General features: G+C 49.6%; 1 protein-coding gene across 1 annotated transcript; it reads left to right on the plus strand.

Moving 5' to 3' along the window:
- Positions 1 to 12378: 12378 nt before the first annotated feature.
- Positions 12379 to 15835, plus strand: HHEX (hematopoietically expressed homeobox). Its single transcript, XM_052677466.1, has 4 exons — positions 12379 to 12775; positions 13994 to 14172; positions 14256 to 14306; positions 15433 to 15835. Exons 1-4 carry the CDS (start codon positions 12394 to 12396, stop codon positions 15652 to 15654), a joined length of 834 nt encoding a protein of 277 aa, XP_052533426.1. The 5' UTR covers positions 12379 to 12393; the 3' UTR covers positions 15655 to 15835.
- The last annotated feature ends 534 nt before the right edge of the window (positions 15836 to 16369 follow it).

A 16369-nucleotide genomic window follows, 5' to 3' on the forward strand; every position in this document is an offset into this window, starting at 1 on the left:
AATAAGATAAAGATAATTAAATTGACTTTGTAAAGGTTACTATCATAAATGTTGGTAGTACCTGTGAATAGCAAACATAGAACTGCTTTAGCAGCGAAAATTCAGTTAAGTGATAGGGGCTTTTTTTCCATTGCATTTAATTGTCTCTGAATATTTTTAGCGTGCAGTTCATTTTCCAGCCTTTCATTTTGTTTTTTAATGCTGTGAGAAAACTGGCTGTGTTGAAACCTCACTTCTAGTTCATTTTCTTTGAAATAAATCGGGGACAAAATATTTTAAAAGTTACAGAAGTAAAGCAAAATACAGAATATAAATGTTATGCCGCAAAGTCTTGTTCTGTATCTTCTCCACTTAGCCAGTAAGTTATTCACAATGTGTTGAAACAGGTCTGAGATCTACAATTAAATCTGACTTTCAGATGTTTTTCCTTTCTTTTTTTTAATATTAAAAAGCGTAATTATTAAGGAAGAGAATTTAGGCCTTGCAAAAAAATAAGGCTGTTCAGAAGTTATGTAATCTTTTTAAGTTGTATTGGCTTCATGATGTGTATTTCCCCACCCTGCAATGTCATCCATATATCTGGGTACAATCTTCTGAAAACGTGGAGGAATTCTGAGGATGTTGAGCCCTAGGGAAAGCAGCTGAAGTAATATCGTCAAACCAGCGGCAGCAGAATCATGGAGTCGTAGAATATCCTGAGTTGGAAGGGGCCTACAGGAATCGTTGAATTCAGCTCCTGGCTCCACACAGAAGTACCTTCTGAAGATTTGACAGTGTGGAACTTATGCAGTACAAAGGTAAGTACTATCAAAATATTTATAATGTGCTTTTACCATAATATTATTCTTTGGTTTCTAGCTCAAATTTGCCATAACTCTACAGACTTGAAACTCATCATGTCTTCTTTGTTATTTTGAATCTGAAAGTAGAGAGGTAAGAAGACTGTTGTGTAAGCACAGATGTTTGATATGGTCTTTAGGGGGCTTCAGAAGGGGGGTGCTGTTGATGTTCTTTAATGAAATACACTTGGCTGGATCTTTGTAGTAGTAGAGCTAACTGTGATTACTTCTTCTGTGGTTCATCCATTGGTGGAAAGAAGTCATAACTATATGGCCGAATATGGAGGAGGTGAGCAGCACATCACAAGCACAGCTTACCAGGGAAGTTAGGCTGCTGGTTGCTGGGCTGCAACATAGGTGCTAATCACTTGTTCCATTTCTATTTAGTTCAGGAAAAAAAACAATGAAACTCTTTGTAGCTTTGTAACTGATGGCCGGTTAGTTGTCCCATGGCTTTGTTACTGATGCTGCTTTCTCTGACAAAAGGACTGTAAAATATTATTAAATATTATTAAATAATAAAATATTACTATAAAATATTCTGCGTCCACTGTATTTTCAGTGCTTTGTTGTTCCTGTGTGGAACTCTTGAGCCCAATGCTCTGCTACTTGATCCAAAGGTAGGCAGGAACACATGCTGCCAGGATCCAAGTTTTAAAGATACATTCTTTACTGCTATATTTCTGCTGCACACACATCCACAAAAATCCTGACTGTCACCTTGGGCTCAGGCCACCTCCTGGGCAGGTTTTCCTCCCAAAGCAAAGCAGAGCCTGGATTTGCCCTGTGATATTTGCTGCAGTCCCTCGGAGAGAACCTTGTCGCACTCTGCTCTGCTTGAAGCTGGGGAGACAAATTAGAACCTCAGGGAAACTCAGCACCTGGTGCCCTGCTTGGTTTCCTTCATCCCCTGTGTGGAAACATGAGGAGGTTGTGCTTTTAACTTGGATGCTCCAAGTGCATAGATAAATCTGGAATAAGCATCACTCACTTTGAATTTTCCTATTGTACTTTTTAATGTTAAATACGTTTCTTGAAACATGAAACGCAGATCCTTGGCTGGAGGTTGGCTCTTCACAGCTACCTTATGCCATAAGCAGCACTTTCTGATTCTCTGTGTGTTATTTGCAATGAAAGTGCTGAAGCCATTGTAAGAATATGATATTATCTGGTTTTAATACATAACTTAATCTGCTCAGAACAAAGCCAGGGCAATCTCACTTTTCAAGCAGTTTCCATTTCATTGCAGTATTTACTTTAAATGAAGGGCCATGATCCCGTTCAAAGCCATAATTTCCCCCTCTCTCCCCTGTTGTCATTAGAACCAGATAACAGGAAGAGAGTGGAAGATAACTGCCACTTATTTGGGTTTCACTTGGAGCTCTCAGGCAGAAGCAGGGACGCCAGCCAAAGCCAAATCAATTCATTTGAACGATTTGCTGATTACCTGTGTTAGTTATTCCTTGATTATCTTTCCCATTGTCTGGGACTAGCTCTTTGCCTTTGGGATTGGTTTGACTGTTTATTTTTACCTGTTATTTGTAGGGAATATTCTGCATCGTGTGTAATGCACTCCAGTCTCTACAGTCAGGAGTAATTGGCATTAGAAGAAGTGAGGACTGCTGTGATAACTAGTGGAGAGGAAACATGATGTTCTAGTTTTTCAAGGGGGTAGATACAGGTGGTGTGAGCTGAGCTCTAGCCACACACTATGGTAGAGGCTGTGGCCCAGGTCCCATTGCCCAGAGCTGGCGGGCTGTGCTCGCCTTCCCTCCTTGTCACTTCTGCACCTCTGCTCTGCATCCCAGCAGTGCACATGCTCAGAAAGAATGGATAACTGGTAATGCTTTGCTTGAATGTAAACTTTCACTCCATAGGATGTACCATGATATAAGACAAGGAGCTATACCAACATTCAGCAGATTGGAGTTCATAACACATAGAGTGCTAAAGTTATAGTACTACATGACAGACATAATTTGGTCAGACTACGCAGCCAGGCCATCTCACTCTAGTAACCAAAGGATCTGAAATAATGCTTCAAAACCTAAGGAACTGTCCTGTGCTTCGGGGTGTATGGCAGCAAAGAGAAAATCATGGCTCTGAGTTGGACCTTTTGCTCTCCCAATAACTTCCTGATGAAGAAGCCCTCAGCCCACAGCTTTCCTTATGGTTTTCAGCTACATTGTAGCATTGTAGCATAGATAGACAAATGTGGCTTTATCCACAATAGGAGTGAATAACTTTATTCGTATTCATTACATTTTCTGAGTGGATTCATCCACAGAAAGTAGGGCAGTTAGCACAAAGCCTAAGTGAATGCAGGAAAAATCAGAAAATAAAACTGACCAAAATGAAATTCTCTGAACCACACACATTGGAAGGGACCTCGAGATCAGTGAGTCCAGCCCCCAGATGCTGTCATTCTGAACTGTACAGAAAGAATCCCTAGTGACAAAGCAATACAGATAAAATCAAGCCACCCATTCTGCAGCAAAACACATGGCACCAGGTATGAAAGCAGCGATGTCAGATTGAGGGCCAGGTTCCCTCTGTCCCACACTGTGAGACCTGCGTAGCCTGTGGGGTGACTCTCCTCCCTTGCCTGCCTGCTGCCTCCCCATTTCTGAATGTATGTGTGTGTATGGCTGTGCTCATCTTGCTCTTCGGTCAAGATATATTGAGAAGCCTGAGGGGAGGCTGATAAACCAGCAATTACAGAGCTAAGTCAACAAGAAGAGATGGCACCACACTGGCCGGTGAGAACGTTTGTTCAGCAGCGTTCCAGGGAGGGGAGAGAGCTTGAAGAGCACATACAACTTTCTCAGCACAGATAACAGGTTTTCTCTTGACATCAGTCCCCAACAGAGTTGATCCAATGAGTATTATCTGCAAAAACAACCACTGGCTGGGCCAACAAACCCGGCAGTTCCAAACCTTAAAATATCCAATTTCAGTAACACACTCTGCTGTAAACTTTGGACGTTATCTTCACCTGCATCAGATCTGATAAAATTGCCTGAAGAGGAATTCAAAGGTGCTGGAGTCTGTGTTCAGCTTAAAGATTAATTCTTTACACTTATGGGTATCCACATCTTTCATTAGGAGAGGAACATTAGAGCTCCATATTAAGGCAAATCACTAATTCCAATATCTCCTTCCTGGCCATGACCAGAGGGGCTGCAGAGGGGATCTGTGAGAAACATCCACAGCCAGAGATATCCCTTCCAGCTTCCATCAAATTGCAGCGTAAGGGCTTCCTGAGCCAAACTCTTTAAGTGAGCTGTTATGTCCACTCCTCATCAAGGTACCTATCCTCCATTAATTTGTCTTCTGTCTTTCTGAATTCATTTGTACTTTTGGCATCCAGAGCTTCCCATGGCAACGAGTTCCACAGTTTAATTATGCACTGTGTGAAAAAGTACTTCCTTTTGTTTGTTTTAAACCTGCTAAAACAGAATTACAGGATGCACAACAGAATTGCATGGGCAGACTCAAATGGGAAGATAATGTGGAATGACAATGGAAAATCGTTCTCAGCGCAGAGAACTGGAAACCGGTTCTGTTTTTGTGCTGCTCTGAGCACCAGTATGGGATTAGGTAGTACTTCCTATCAGTCCTCTCGTTCTCATAAATAAGCTAAAAATGACATATGTAAGAAAAGCAAGGTCCACATCTTCCTTTTCTGTTAGAGTGAAAAAAAGTTCTAAAAAGAAAAAAGAAAAGTTCTAAAAGAAAAAAGACTGCTGCTTAGGAACGGAGGACTCTGAGTTTACATTTGAATTTACTGTGTAATGCAATGGTTTAAAAATCAGTATGTTTTGAGGCTTTCAAAGCCACACTGCAGCGAAGGAGTGAGCAAACCTCTCTTCTTGGAACTGAAGCTAGATGACATCTGGAAAAGGTGAGCGTAGTGCTGTGCACCTTGTTACCAGGAAGGCAAACTGGAGGGAGTTCAGAGAAGAAGAGCCAACCATAGCTGTGTGCTTGGAAGGAGCGCTGGTGAAAATGACATAAAGAGCTGACGGTGTAGAGTTTGCTAATCAATGCTCAAGGAAGAAGATGACATAATAACTGTTAACTAATGCTTGAAGTGTGAGCCTTCAGGAATGAGGGGAACTGGGATAGCCATTTTATGGCAATCAGGAGCATCCCGACTCTTTAGGAATTCGCTCACTGTTGGCACACACAGAGGTTTTGGAGGGTTGCAGTGCTCCCTATCAAACCAGCTGGTTTATCTATAGCAAACACCTAACCTGGCTGCCTGACTTCAACATGCATTCTTACAGCTTAATATTTTACAGGTATCAGATGGGTGCTGCGGAGGATACATAGAGAGCAAGGTCATGTCTCCCTGTGGATTCAGTCCTTGTATCACACAAAACATAATCTGAAAAAAAAACAAAAACAGTAAAAGAGCAGCTTGAGAGCTACAGAAATGAAGAGATGCAGAAAGGCTTTGGCTGAAGTACACTGTTTTAGAGGCAGACGCTGTGATGTTGGTCCTACTGAACTTTCCTTGACTCGTGGTCTGGTTTTCAGTACATCTCAGACCACAGAAGATCATCTTTCTTCGAGAACAGATCTAGAAACAATGTAATGGCAAAAGGCATATCTACTATGTGTAATGTTATACAAGAGATCTCTTTGGACTCTCACGATTCTATTATTAGTGAGTCTTTTCCACAATGGCACATCTCCAAAGCCTCTGTCCTGGTGAGATGCCTGCTGCATCTCCTTTCCAAATGTTATATGTACCCAGTGAGTCTGAACAGATTTCTAAAACCCCATGTTTTTGGTGGAGGATATTCTTCAGCTACTAATTTGCATTTATTGTACTAACTTTGCAGTAGATTTTTTGCTGTAGGCCAGAGATCAACTTCTGGATTAGCACCTGCAGTGGGTTTGGCTCTGAGCTCATGATTTGGGTTCAAGGAAACATCTGGGCTATGGATTATGTGCTGCAACACTGACACTGCACCTCCAATTCTAGGCCCCAGCACTGGGGTGAGGTAAGATTATGAGATAGTCAAACTATGGAAGGATTGAGAAATGGCAGCTGTTCTGAAAAATGAATCAAACCCCAATCCATAATGTATTAGCAAAGAACGGTAATTCTTAATATACAGGTGTGACACATAGATTTCACATCAGTGTGCTTACTTTCATGCCAGTTGAGATTTATTTTTTGTTTTGTTTTTACCATAAGTCTAACAATCAGTACATGCTGTGGAGTAGATATCATTGTTCCAACTTCCATCTGGGAGAAATTGTATTACAGACAGCACTCTGTGCTACCAGCCAGATTCCATGCCTACCTGGAGAGCTGTGCTCTCCAGGATGACCAATGCTACAGGTTCTTCTGAACAATTCTGTCACTTTATAGGCCAATAAGTTCTAGAAAAACAACACACTCAAGATGAATATTTCAACCAAACTCCAGGGAGAGGGGGGGGAGATAATTATATAAAGCAGCGGAGAATGACAAAATCTACATTCCTGTGAAAACATTCCCCTCATTTCCAAACTCTGAAGAGATCCAAGCAGTGACTAGACTTAGAGGTGACTACTGCTGCAGAGTGTGAATGGAATCAGACACACTGAAGGCCCACTCAGATGCTCACCTACATCATTCTCTTTTTGTTTCCTCTCACAGATTGTGTGGGTTTCCCCTCCCTGGTGCCACCACCAGGGCCCCAGATGGAGATGGCAGATGTGGGCAATCCAGGAGTCAGTGCCTCCCAGAGCTGCATCTGGAGCGGATTGAAATGCTGACACAGACCAGGTCAGCTTCTCTTCCACAGCTGTGGCATCCTCCCAAGTCCTTGTTGCAAAGCAGAAATCCTTGTTGTTGAGAGCCAACATCCCCTGGGCAGATGGAAGTGTCATCAGTGCTCTGTGACACGACACCGAGACTTTGGCGCTGTCAGAAAACTCCATATTGTTGTCGGAGCTAATTGGAGTGCTCCCACCACCTCTGGAGAGAACTGATGGGGAATGTTGGCACAATATGTCCTCTGGATTGAGACACTCAGGGCTGGGTGCCATCTGCAGCTGTGGCTGTTACAAGGGCTGATTCTGGGCTGTGCAGTTTCCATCACAAAGGAAGGCTCCAGCTCCTGTGCTGGAGCAAAGAGGGGAAACATCTGCCTTAAGGAAATACGATTCTTCCTTTATTTCTTCCATTCAATATTGAGTTCTACGTGATATTTCCATGTGCAACCATCAAGGCATATTCTGTCATGCTGTTATGAAAAGTTTCGCAATTGGACTCTGCAGATCATCTGCTCCAGTGGGCTCCAAAACCATTCCATGAACTCTGAGTTAGTCTCCAAGGTGCTCCCAGGCCTTCCCACACCAGCTTTACCCCAGTGCTTCGGCTTCTGCCCATGGAAACAGAGTCTTGAAAAGTTCTGAATTCAGAAACAGGTCCTGTTTCTTGGATGAGGACAGATTTTAGATCCATCCTCCTAACTCTGCTGTCAACCAGCTGTGAGTTGTTACCTTGATTGTTACTGCGTGCTGCTACTTTTCTCTATTAACAACTGCACACACCTATCAGCTCCAGATAAAACAAACCTTCCCGCCGACTGATTTCATGATGCCAAAATGATAAAGTTGGCTAAAAAATGTAGAGTGAATGTGTGAGCTCTGGAATACATTAACAAAAATAACCAAGTAACACTCCCCATTCATACCTAATTCCTACCGCCATCAAATTTAGCTGTGTGTACTTTGGACCCGCTGGAACTCAACTCCTATTTTAAGTGCCCAATAGCTTGTAGTCTGATTACTCCATAAAAAAAGATATGTTGTCAACACTGTAGTTTAGGCAGATTCTCCATTGTCTGCTCCCTTGTTATGGGCATTTACATCAACACAGAGTGGGTGTACAGCAGCCAGCAGTCTGTGTTAGCAGCACTTTGCAGTCAGTTTGCACTTACGTAAAGGATTGTGCAAGTGAGAGGGAATCTAGCCCCTGGGAATTGTGTGTGTTTTTGGGTGTAATCTTGGTGCGTGTAGCCAACACATGAGAATATAGAGAAGTTTTAACATGCTGTGGCTGCCATCACCCCAAATAAATAGAACAAACTACGGAGCTGTCAGTCGCACTCACAAACAGGAGCCAGCCCATGTTTTGTGGTGGCAGATACACAGAAATATGAGCCCGTAAGGAGCGATATATTGCTTTGTTTTTCATAGAGTTGCTCGCCGCATTCTCATGCTGGTCAGATAAAAAATTCTTTTGGCCAAAGAAGGGTTCCAAAAAACATTACAGCCCATGGAGTTTCTCAGGATGTCTCTTTGCAACTCAGAAGAAAACTGGTGATTTCTGTTCCATTGGGCAGAATTGGATTGTGACTCTGGTTTAGAGAAGCCAATATCGCTGCAGTCATTGGGACAGCCTAGAAAGAAAGCATTATGAAGGTATGTTTATGGAGCGGGGCCATGTGTTCCTTCCTCCCACCTCAGAGCCATAAATGCTGCATATCCCACTCTGTAGCATGAAGGTGTCCCAGCAGAGGTATTAATGTGGTGCTATCGGGGGCAGGAGGAAATGGAGGCACCTTACCCACGTGCTCCCCAAGGATCTGCCATATGTTGATTGGAAATCTTTGACAAGACTCAAAGCACCATTAAAGATTTTCTGAGCCTTTTAAATGTATTTATTTTCACAGCACTGGTGACAGTGTATAGGAAAGGGACACTTGCTGGTAGCAGCATGGCTCATACCCATAGACCTCCAGTGCCAAGCAGGAATAGCCCACCAAGTCATCAGAAAGTCAGGATGCAGCCATTAAAGATGGTTTTCTCTATAAAGGCTTGGGATCTTCTTTTTGCTACCCAGAGCCCATAGCCCCAGTTAGAGGAGCAAAGCAGGAATCAAGAGCAGCCCCTGTTGCATGCTTCATTCCCCTGGGGTTTCCCAGTGGTGGGGCACCATGGGCTCGCAGCACAAGGCAAGGATATCTAAATGCTGGCAAGGGGGTTTGTTTTCCTCTGACCTAATGCTTAGAAACTTCTGAGACCTTACAAATCCTTAGCATGAGGCAAATTTCCCCAGAAGAGAATTTTTTCCACCAAAAGATTTAGATTTGGCATAATTCATGATCAGATGAACATAGAGGTGTAGGATGAAAAATGATAAGCCCCTGCCAGCTCTGTCTGCAACAACAACTCACGTGTTGTCCACTGCTTTTTGACCAAGATTTGTCTTATTTTTCTACAACTAATTAATACTCCTAGTATTGAACTAATATTGTTTTGCTACAGCTAATGAATATTTTAACCTGCCTGATGTTTGTAATGGTTGCATCTCATTGGTAAATGGTGAGGAGGAGATGTGAAAGGTGAATGTCTACCAGGTGAGCGATCTGGAAGATGGAATGAAGGCTGACATCACCCCACAATACGTGGTGCCGCTGTCTGAAGCTGTCTGGCTGCCATAGTGCTAGGAAAATCAGAGAAGCGATCTCCCTCATATTTCCTCCTTGGATGGGGTTCAAGGCTGCGGCCTCACCTCTCTTGGAAGCAGCTTGCAATGCTTTCAATAATGGGAAGGGTTGGAATGGCTGAGGGCGGGATCCTCCTAGAAAGTACCAGGTAGCACTGGGAGATGGGCTCTGCTGCACCTCCTGCAAATTTTGCACAGCCCAACATGGTTATCTTGGCTGGGGTGATTAATCTCTGGTCCTGCTGTATCACTGAGGGTGCTATTATGGGCAAACTCCCATTTCTTAGAGCAGAAGCTGGGCAAGTTCCACTCCAGAAGACCACGCCAGTGGGAACCAAACGAATAGGGTGAGCTGGGCATTCTGTGCTCCTGGACCCACTGCTCCTATAAATCGCAAAGTTTCTTTGTTGTCTGCAAAGAAAACCCCATGAATCAGAAATCTTCTGGGGGGTGTCTGCAGGTAATCGAGTGTGGGGAGCTGTGGAGAGCACCGCCTGGAGGCTGCAGCCACCTTTAGGAGCTCTGCATTCCCAATGCTCCGATGTTAGGTGTTTGGTTTGTACTCTCCACAGATCTGTTGTCGGATTTTATTGGTTTGTTGGTCTTTGCCATGCTGGCGGTATCCCTCCGCCCATTGCTGCCCGCAGCACGGCGGGACTCCCGGGCACGGCAGGGCAGGGCCGCCCCGCGCCCCTCAGCTCCGCAGCCATAGCACAAAGGGGCAGCCCGGCGGGAGGATCCCTGCGGCTCCGAGCAGCGCGGTGCTGCTCCCGACCCCGACAGGAGGGTCCAGGTAGTTGGGTCAGGGCCGGCAGAGACGGTGAAGAGGAAGGGGGGCCCGGATTTGTTTTATTAAGTTCGTTTTTTTGCTCGTTCCCTCAGCTAGGAGCCCCTCGAAGGAGATTTCGCAGAGAGCGATCGGCGGGACAGAGCCCCGTCGTTATTACAGAACTAATGAGTTCTCCAGGCGCTCCCTTTGGGCCGAGGTGCGGGGATGCCCTGTGTCCTCCCCTCCTCCTCCTCCTTCCTTTCCTCCCCCCCTCCCACCCCCCCCCCCAGCAGCTTTCGACTCAGCGAGAGAGCTAGGAAAAAGAATGGGAGAAGTTTTTTAATCACAAAGGAGCGAATTTTCATTTCTTTTTCTCCCTCTCTCCGAGGAACTGCCGTACTCTGCAGAGGGACAGCCGAGGAGAAATAACCCCGGTGCGGACGCCCCGTCCCGGGCGGCTGCGGACCGCTCGGTGCCACCATGGGCGCTCCGCGTTCGTCGCAGGGTTGGGACCGCAGCTCTCCGCCCGGAGCTGCGCTGTGTCCCTCCCGACGGAAAGTCCACAGAACGCAGTTCCAAAAAGAAAGGGAAAAGGTTTGATTTAATCCAGAAAATAATTAAAATCTCATGTATTTTTATTGGTTTGAGTATCCAGCAGAGTGAAAATATTGAAACTCCGAGCCCCCTTGCATTAAAAAGTCACAACTGCTCCATTTTATTGGTTCTGACTGTGTGAAAAAAATTATAAGGACAACATTGAAAAAATCCGGGTTTTAGAGCCCCGAATGGCCGTAAAAACAATAAAATCAACTATAAAACCTGCACTAGTGATATTAAAAAATTATGTAGTTCAATAAATGTGACATTTTCATGAATGCGATTTAATAGTCTCCGGGCCGGGAGGAGGAAGGCGAAGGGGTAACAATTGGATCGGAGCGGGGCGGTGCTGCGGGGCCGCGAAATTAAGTGCTTCATTTTCCTTGTTGGGGATTATGCAGTGGGAGTGGAATGTAATAACCGCGCCATTAAACCTTCCCTTTAACAAGGCCTGTTGCTGGTATAAAAGTCAGAAAAGAATAATCTCTTCCTCTATTTATTTGTTTTCAAATAATACAGCAAAACACGGATTTTTGCCTTTCTTTTTTTTTTTTTTTTCGGCTTAAATTTGTTCTCAGCGTTGGGAAGCACAGATCGTAACGCCCCGCGGAGGGCAGCGGGTCAGCGCCTCCCGCGCCCCCATTAAGTGCTCCGAGCTGCAAATCCAACACTTCCAGCCCAGCCATGAGCTAACCAACCCCCTTGGACGGAGCAATGCCTCGGAGACCGGGAGCGGAGAGAAAAAATAATCAGAACTGTCAGCCCGCTTGACGTGTACCTGATATTTACAAGACACAAGACCGCGCTTTAAAGGTGAGTTTTGGCATTTGTTAACAACATAAAGAAAAAAATCCAACCGCCTGATATTATTAAAATACATATATATTTCCATTTCCACAACACCCTTTCGTCTCGCTCCCAGTCTCGTACTTATTAAGAACTTCTTGGGTTTGGGGGGGGTGGGGTGGGGAAAGTATATATATATATATATGTGTGTGTAAAAGCAGCACCTGCTGTTCCTTAGCAGCTCTTTGCGATCGCTGTCACCAGGCGGAGAGAGGACACCTGCTGCCGACCCGCTCTCTCGTCGGGGCGCTCCCTGGGGCGGCTCTGTGGGGTTTGGCGCTGCCGGAGGAGGGCGAGCGGCCGCCTCGCACTGCTTCCCTCCCTCCGGTGCGCGGGGAGCCGCTTCCAGCGCCTCGTCCGCCCTGTCGGGGGCTCCGCCGCCACTACCTCTAGCTCAGCGGCAGTGAGTGCCCGAGGGGTACCCAGTCAGCGGGCCCGCTCACCCCGCCCTGCACCCCCTCTGTCACCCAGAGCCAGGCCAGGCTGCGGGGCCGAGTAGGGGGGATCGCCCCACGGGATGCCCGAAGTCCGGGCCCGGTGCAGGAGGAACGCGCCCCGCCGCCCGCCCACCTCGGGTGCCCGCTCGGTGCCGTCGGGGCCCGGCTCGCGTTGATTGGCGCCGCGGGGAGTCCGCTCAGGGGAGGCGGGGGGGAGCTTTCGCCGGCGGGGGTGGTTTCCCCCTTCCCTGTCCGGGCTCATTGGCTAGACGGAGCCGCGGCAGGAAGGGGACAGAGACCACGCGGGCTCCGCCCCGCGCCGATAGAAACCTATCGGAGGGGAACCCGAGCCCGGAGAAACCCGCGGCGGCGGTGGCAGCAGCCGGCGGCCGCGCTCGGGGCCGCTCTCCGAGGGGCGGCCGGGCCGCGGCGGGCCGGGGGGGCCGCGCCATGCAGTACCAGGCGCCGGGCGCGGCTCCGGCGGCGGCCCTGGGCGTCGGCGTCCCGCTGTACGCGCCCACGCCGCTGCTGCAGCCCGCGCACCCCACGCCCTTCTACATCGAGGACATCCTGGGCCGCGGCCCCGCCGCCGCGCCGGCCCCCCACTCCCTGCCCGCCCCGCCGCCGCCGACGCTGCCGTCGCCCAACTCCTCCTTCACCAGCCTGGTGGCTCCGTACCGGACCCCCGTCTACGAGCCGACCCCCATCCACCCGGCCTTCTCCCATCACCTCGCCGCCACCTACGGCACCGGCGCTTACGCCGGGCCCCTCTACTCCTTTCCCCGCGCCGTCGGCGACTATACGCACGCACTGATCCGCCAGGACCCCCTGGGTAAGCCGCGGCCCCCCCTCCCCGCCTGGTCCCTATCCCGTCCCGTCCCGTCTCATCCCGTCCCATGCCGCCGTCGGGGAAGCGGCAGAGCTCAGCCCCGGCCCCCTCGGCGCCAGCCCGCTTTACAGTAAATTCAGGGCAGCTCCGCGTTGGGAGCGAGACCGCAGTGCGCGGCCGCGGTGACTCAGATTTGTTTTCCTTCAACCGAGCGCCTCTCAGAGTGTCCTTAGTAATGTCGCGTGTGGTTTTGGTGGGGAGTTTTAATTGTGCCGAGAGATCGCGCAGCAGATCGCGGCCTTTTCCTGCCGATGGGTCCCAGTGCCGCCCGCATCGGCCCCGCTCCCGGCCCCGCGGCTCGCGGATGGGATCCGGGGGGGGGCATTCCATCCTGGTGCGGGGCCCGCGCTGCCCTCAGTGATTGCAAAACGCGCCCTGAGTCACCGCACCGCAGCAGCGAAGGAGCCTGACCCTTTCCGTTCATACAGGAAACCTTGAGCTCTCGATAGGAGTAAATCTGGTTTCAGTAGCTGTTAAGTGTTTTCCTGGCCGCCCGGAGCAGGCTCTTCCCCGGGAGTCGTGCACGGCGCTGATTACTTTATCGACATCCTCAATACAGACAAATTCAGGAAACACTCGGCTTCTGATAGCCGGGATCCGTTTTTCTGATATTGTTCATTTCCTCTGTGTGGGATGTGCCTTTATGACAGCTAAAATAACCAGTTGCTTCCTATTTTTTGAGGCTGTTTTGCACCAGAATTACTAAAGCCTGACGCAAGCAAAAATCTTGAAAAACAATGCAGCGAATTTCAAAGGCTGCGGGCGGCGGACGGGGGGACAGCGGCGATACCTCGGCCACGGCCAACGACGCCGGGCCGGGACCGACCCCCGGGGGCGTCCCTCAGGCATCGGGCTGGAGCGCGGGGTTGGGGCGTGCGGGCCAGGGCCGTCCCGGTGGGAGATGGAGACACGCGGCAGTGAAAGAGCAGAAGGAAGCGAAGGACTTTTTTTTTTTTTTCTTCTACTCTGTATTTTCTTTGCGCGATAGACCAACAGGAAACACATTGACGGAAACGCTGCCAGAGCCCGTGGAGGGGCTCTGAGCGCTCACTGCTCCGCGGGGCTGCGAAAACAGAGGAGAGAAAGTTGGGGCCGGGAGCGGGGCCGGGGGTCGAGGGGCCGGGATTGGCGGTGAAGGCGCTGCTCCTTTTCTCCCCGAAGGAAAGCCGCTGCTGTGGAGCCCCTTCATCCAGCGGCCGCTGCATAAGAGGAAGGGTGGGCAGGTGCGCTTCTCCAACGAGCAGACCATCGAGCTGGAGAAGAAGTTCGAGACGCAGAAATATCTCTCCCCGCCTGAGAGGAAGCGCCTAGCCAAGCTGCTGCAGCTCAGCGAGCGCCAGGTGAGGCCCAGCCCCACTCTCCGTGGCCGGGGGGTCCCTGCGTCCCGACCCGCACCACCCTGTGCCTTTCTCTCCCGCCGTAGGTCAAAACGTGGTTCCAGAACCGCAGAGCCAAATGGAGGCGCCTGAAGCAGGTACGGGATGGTTCCGTTTCTATAGCAATACGGGTTTAATGGCGTTATCTCGGCGCGGCACCCGGTGCGGGATGTGTGCAGCACTCATCCGGCGCTGTTTAACCTCTTCACCTTGATTAAAACGGCAAACACCGCGCCGCGGCCCGACGGGGCTCGCTCGGGCAGCACTAATGCTAAAAGCTCTTAATGCGGCTCCGGGTCAATGCCGGGCGGCCTTCACACCGCGCCCATTGCAACTCGGCGCTAATTGTTTTGTAAACCCATATGTTGTTTAGCCAATTAGCGCTGGGGAGATAAGCGAGCGACGATGAACCGCTGCGGCGGTGGGGTCGGAGGGGGACGGCCACGGCGCTTTCAGTGACCTCCCCACCCCAACCCCCCGTCGGGGGCAGCGCGGGGAGAGCCGCGGCTCTTTACGGGCGGTCCCGATGCGGGGCGCTGCGCGGCTCCTTCGCCCCTACGGACCGCGCTGAAGGCAGAGCTCTGTTTTTATGGCCCAGCTCAGTCGGGTCGGGGCCCTAAGCTCAAACATTTGGGAAAAAATCCCAGTCGTGGTCCACTTTGGGCACGCAGGAAATTTGATCTGCAACTTTGCCTCGGGTTTACAGCACCTCGGCTCAGATCTCCTCCTTCCTGCACTCGATGTTGGTCCATAGCAGAGCCCCTCGGCAGTGCCTGTAGCTCCCGGCCCCGCAGCTGCTCCCTCCGTGCCGTGACCTCACACACATCCCCACACACCCTACGGCAGTGCCATGCATCTCCACCTGCTTCCTCCACTGTGGGCGCACGGGCTCTTGTATTCAGCAATGGGCTTCAGTTCGATTTATGTTTTAATAGTGCGTGTTTTCACATTGAAGTTCGGCCTTAGAGTTTAATTATACTTAATTATATTTTTCTTCTCATTTGCTTTTGAGCCACTGATGAATTCGGTCTCCCTCCTTGTGCCACAAGGATTGCCATGTAATTGAGGACAGATCAGGGCATTATTTGGAGCCCCGCACCAAACATTCACTACGCTAAAGAGCAGAGTTGGCCCCGAGTGGGACTCAGCCCGTGGGAGCCCTTCCCACACAGAACCCCGTAGCTTCCCTGTAGCTCCGTACCCAGTGACTTTCTGTCTCCGCAGGAGAACCCCCAGGCCACCAAAAAGGAGGAGGCGGAAGGAACCAGCAATCACGGTGACCCACGACCAGAGGGCAGCCCCAGCCCCGCGGGAGGGGGTGAGGCTGAGCCGCAGGACAGCCCCTCGGCCGCCTCACAGGAGGACCCCGAGTCCGATGTCTCTGACGACTCCGACCAGGAGGTGGACATCGAGGGCGACAAAGGCTTCTACAGTGCCACACGCTGATGTCCCGCAGGCACGGAGCCGAGCTCGGCTTGTGCTATCCCGGGACTGCGGGACTGTGGGACTGTGGGACTGAGGATTTTATGATGGGAGAGGACTTTCACCACACCGCTGAAAGACAAAGAAGCACAAACGGACTCGTTCTGTAATGATCTGAGAAAGAAAAGATGTATGTTCTACAAAAGATCCGGTTTTTGGCAGATCTCTGATTTGATTATAGGGACTGATCGGTGGTTTGTATTTACCGTGTAAGATCTATGTACATTGATTGGTGCTCTGACTGGGACACAGCTCTGTGCCCACCTCTGGCTGCTGGAAAACACTTCCCCCCCAACCCCCCCAGCTCATGTGGTGGGGGAGCGCAGAGGGCAGGACTGTGCCTTTGTGTGTGCAAACGAATGTGCTTTAAATGGATTACTTTAAGTGCCCTTTGCAGGCAGAGAAATGTATTCTGTGCCATATAGAGGGATTGGAGCATCCCGACAGTGCCTTACCCCACGCAGGACCTGCTGCCGCCCCCCCCCCCCCCCCCCCTCCCCCGGCGGGATTCCCCCCGGACTGGACAAAGGCTGTGGCCGTGTTCAGTTTTGCTCTTGATGGAATGAAATGTCTCTCATCGTATTTTGGAGGACTTTGCTCCACAATCTGCGTGGTTCCATTTGCAGGAAACAAAACAAAACAAAACAAAAAACAAAAAGCCCACAACTCAAAAGCAATG

Source organism: Tympanuchus pallidicinctus, unplaced genomic scaffold (assembly GCF_026119805.1).
Source record: "Tympanuchus pallidicinctus isolate F22 unplaced genomic scaffold, pur_lepc_1.0 scaffold16, whole genome shotgun sequence".
NCBI classification, from domain to species: Eukaryota; Metazoa; Chordata; class Aves; order Galliformes; family Phasianidae; genus Tympanuchus; species Tympanuchus pallidicinctus.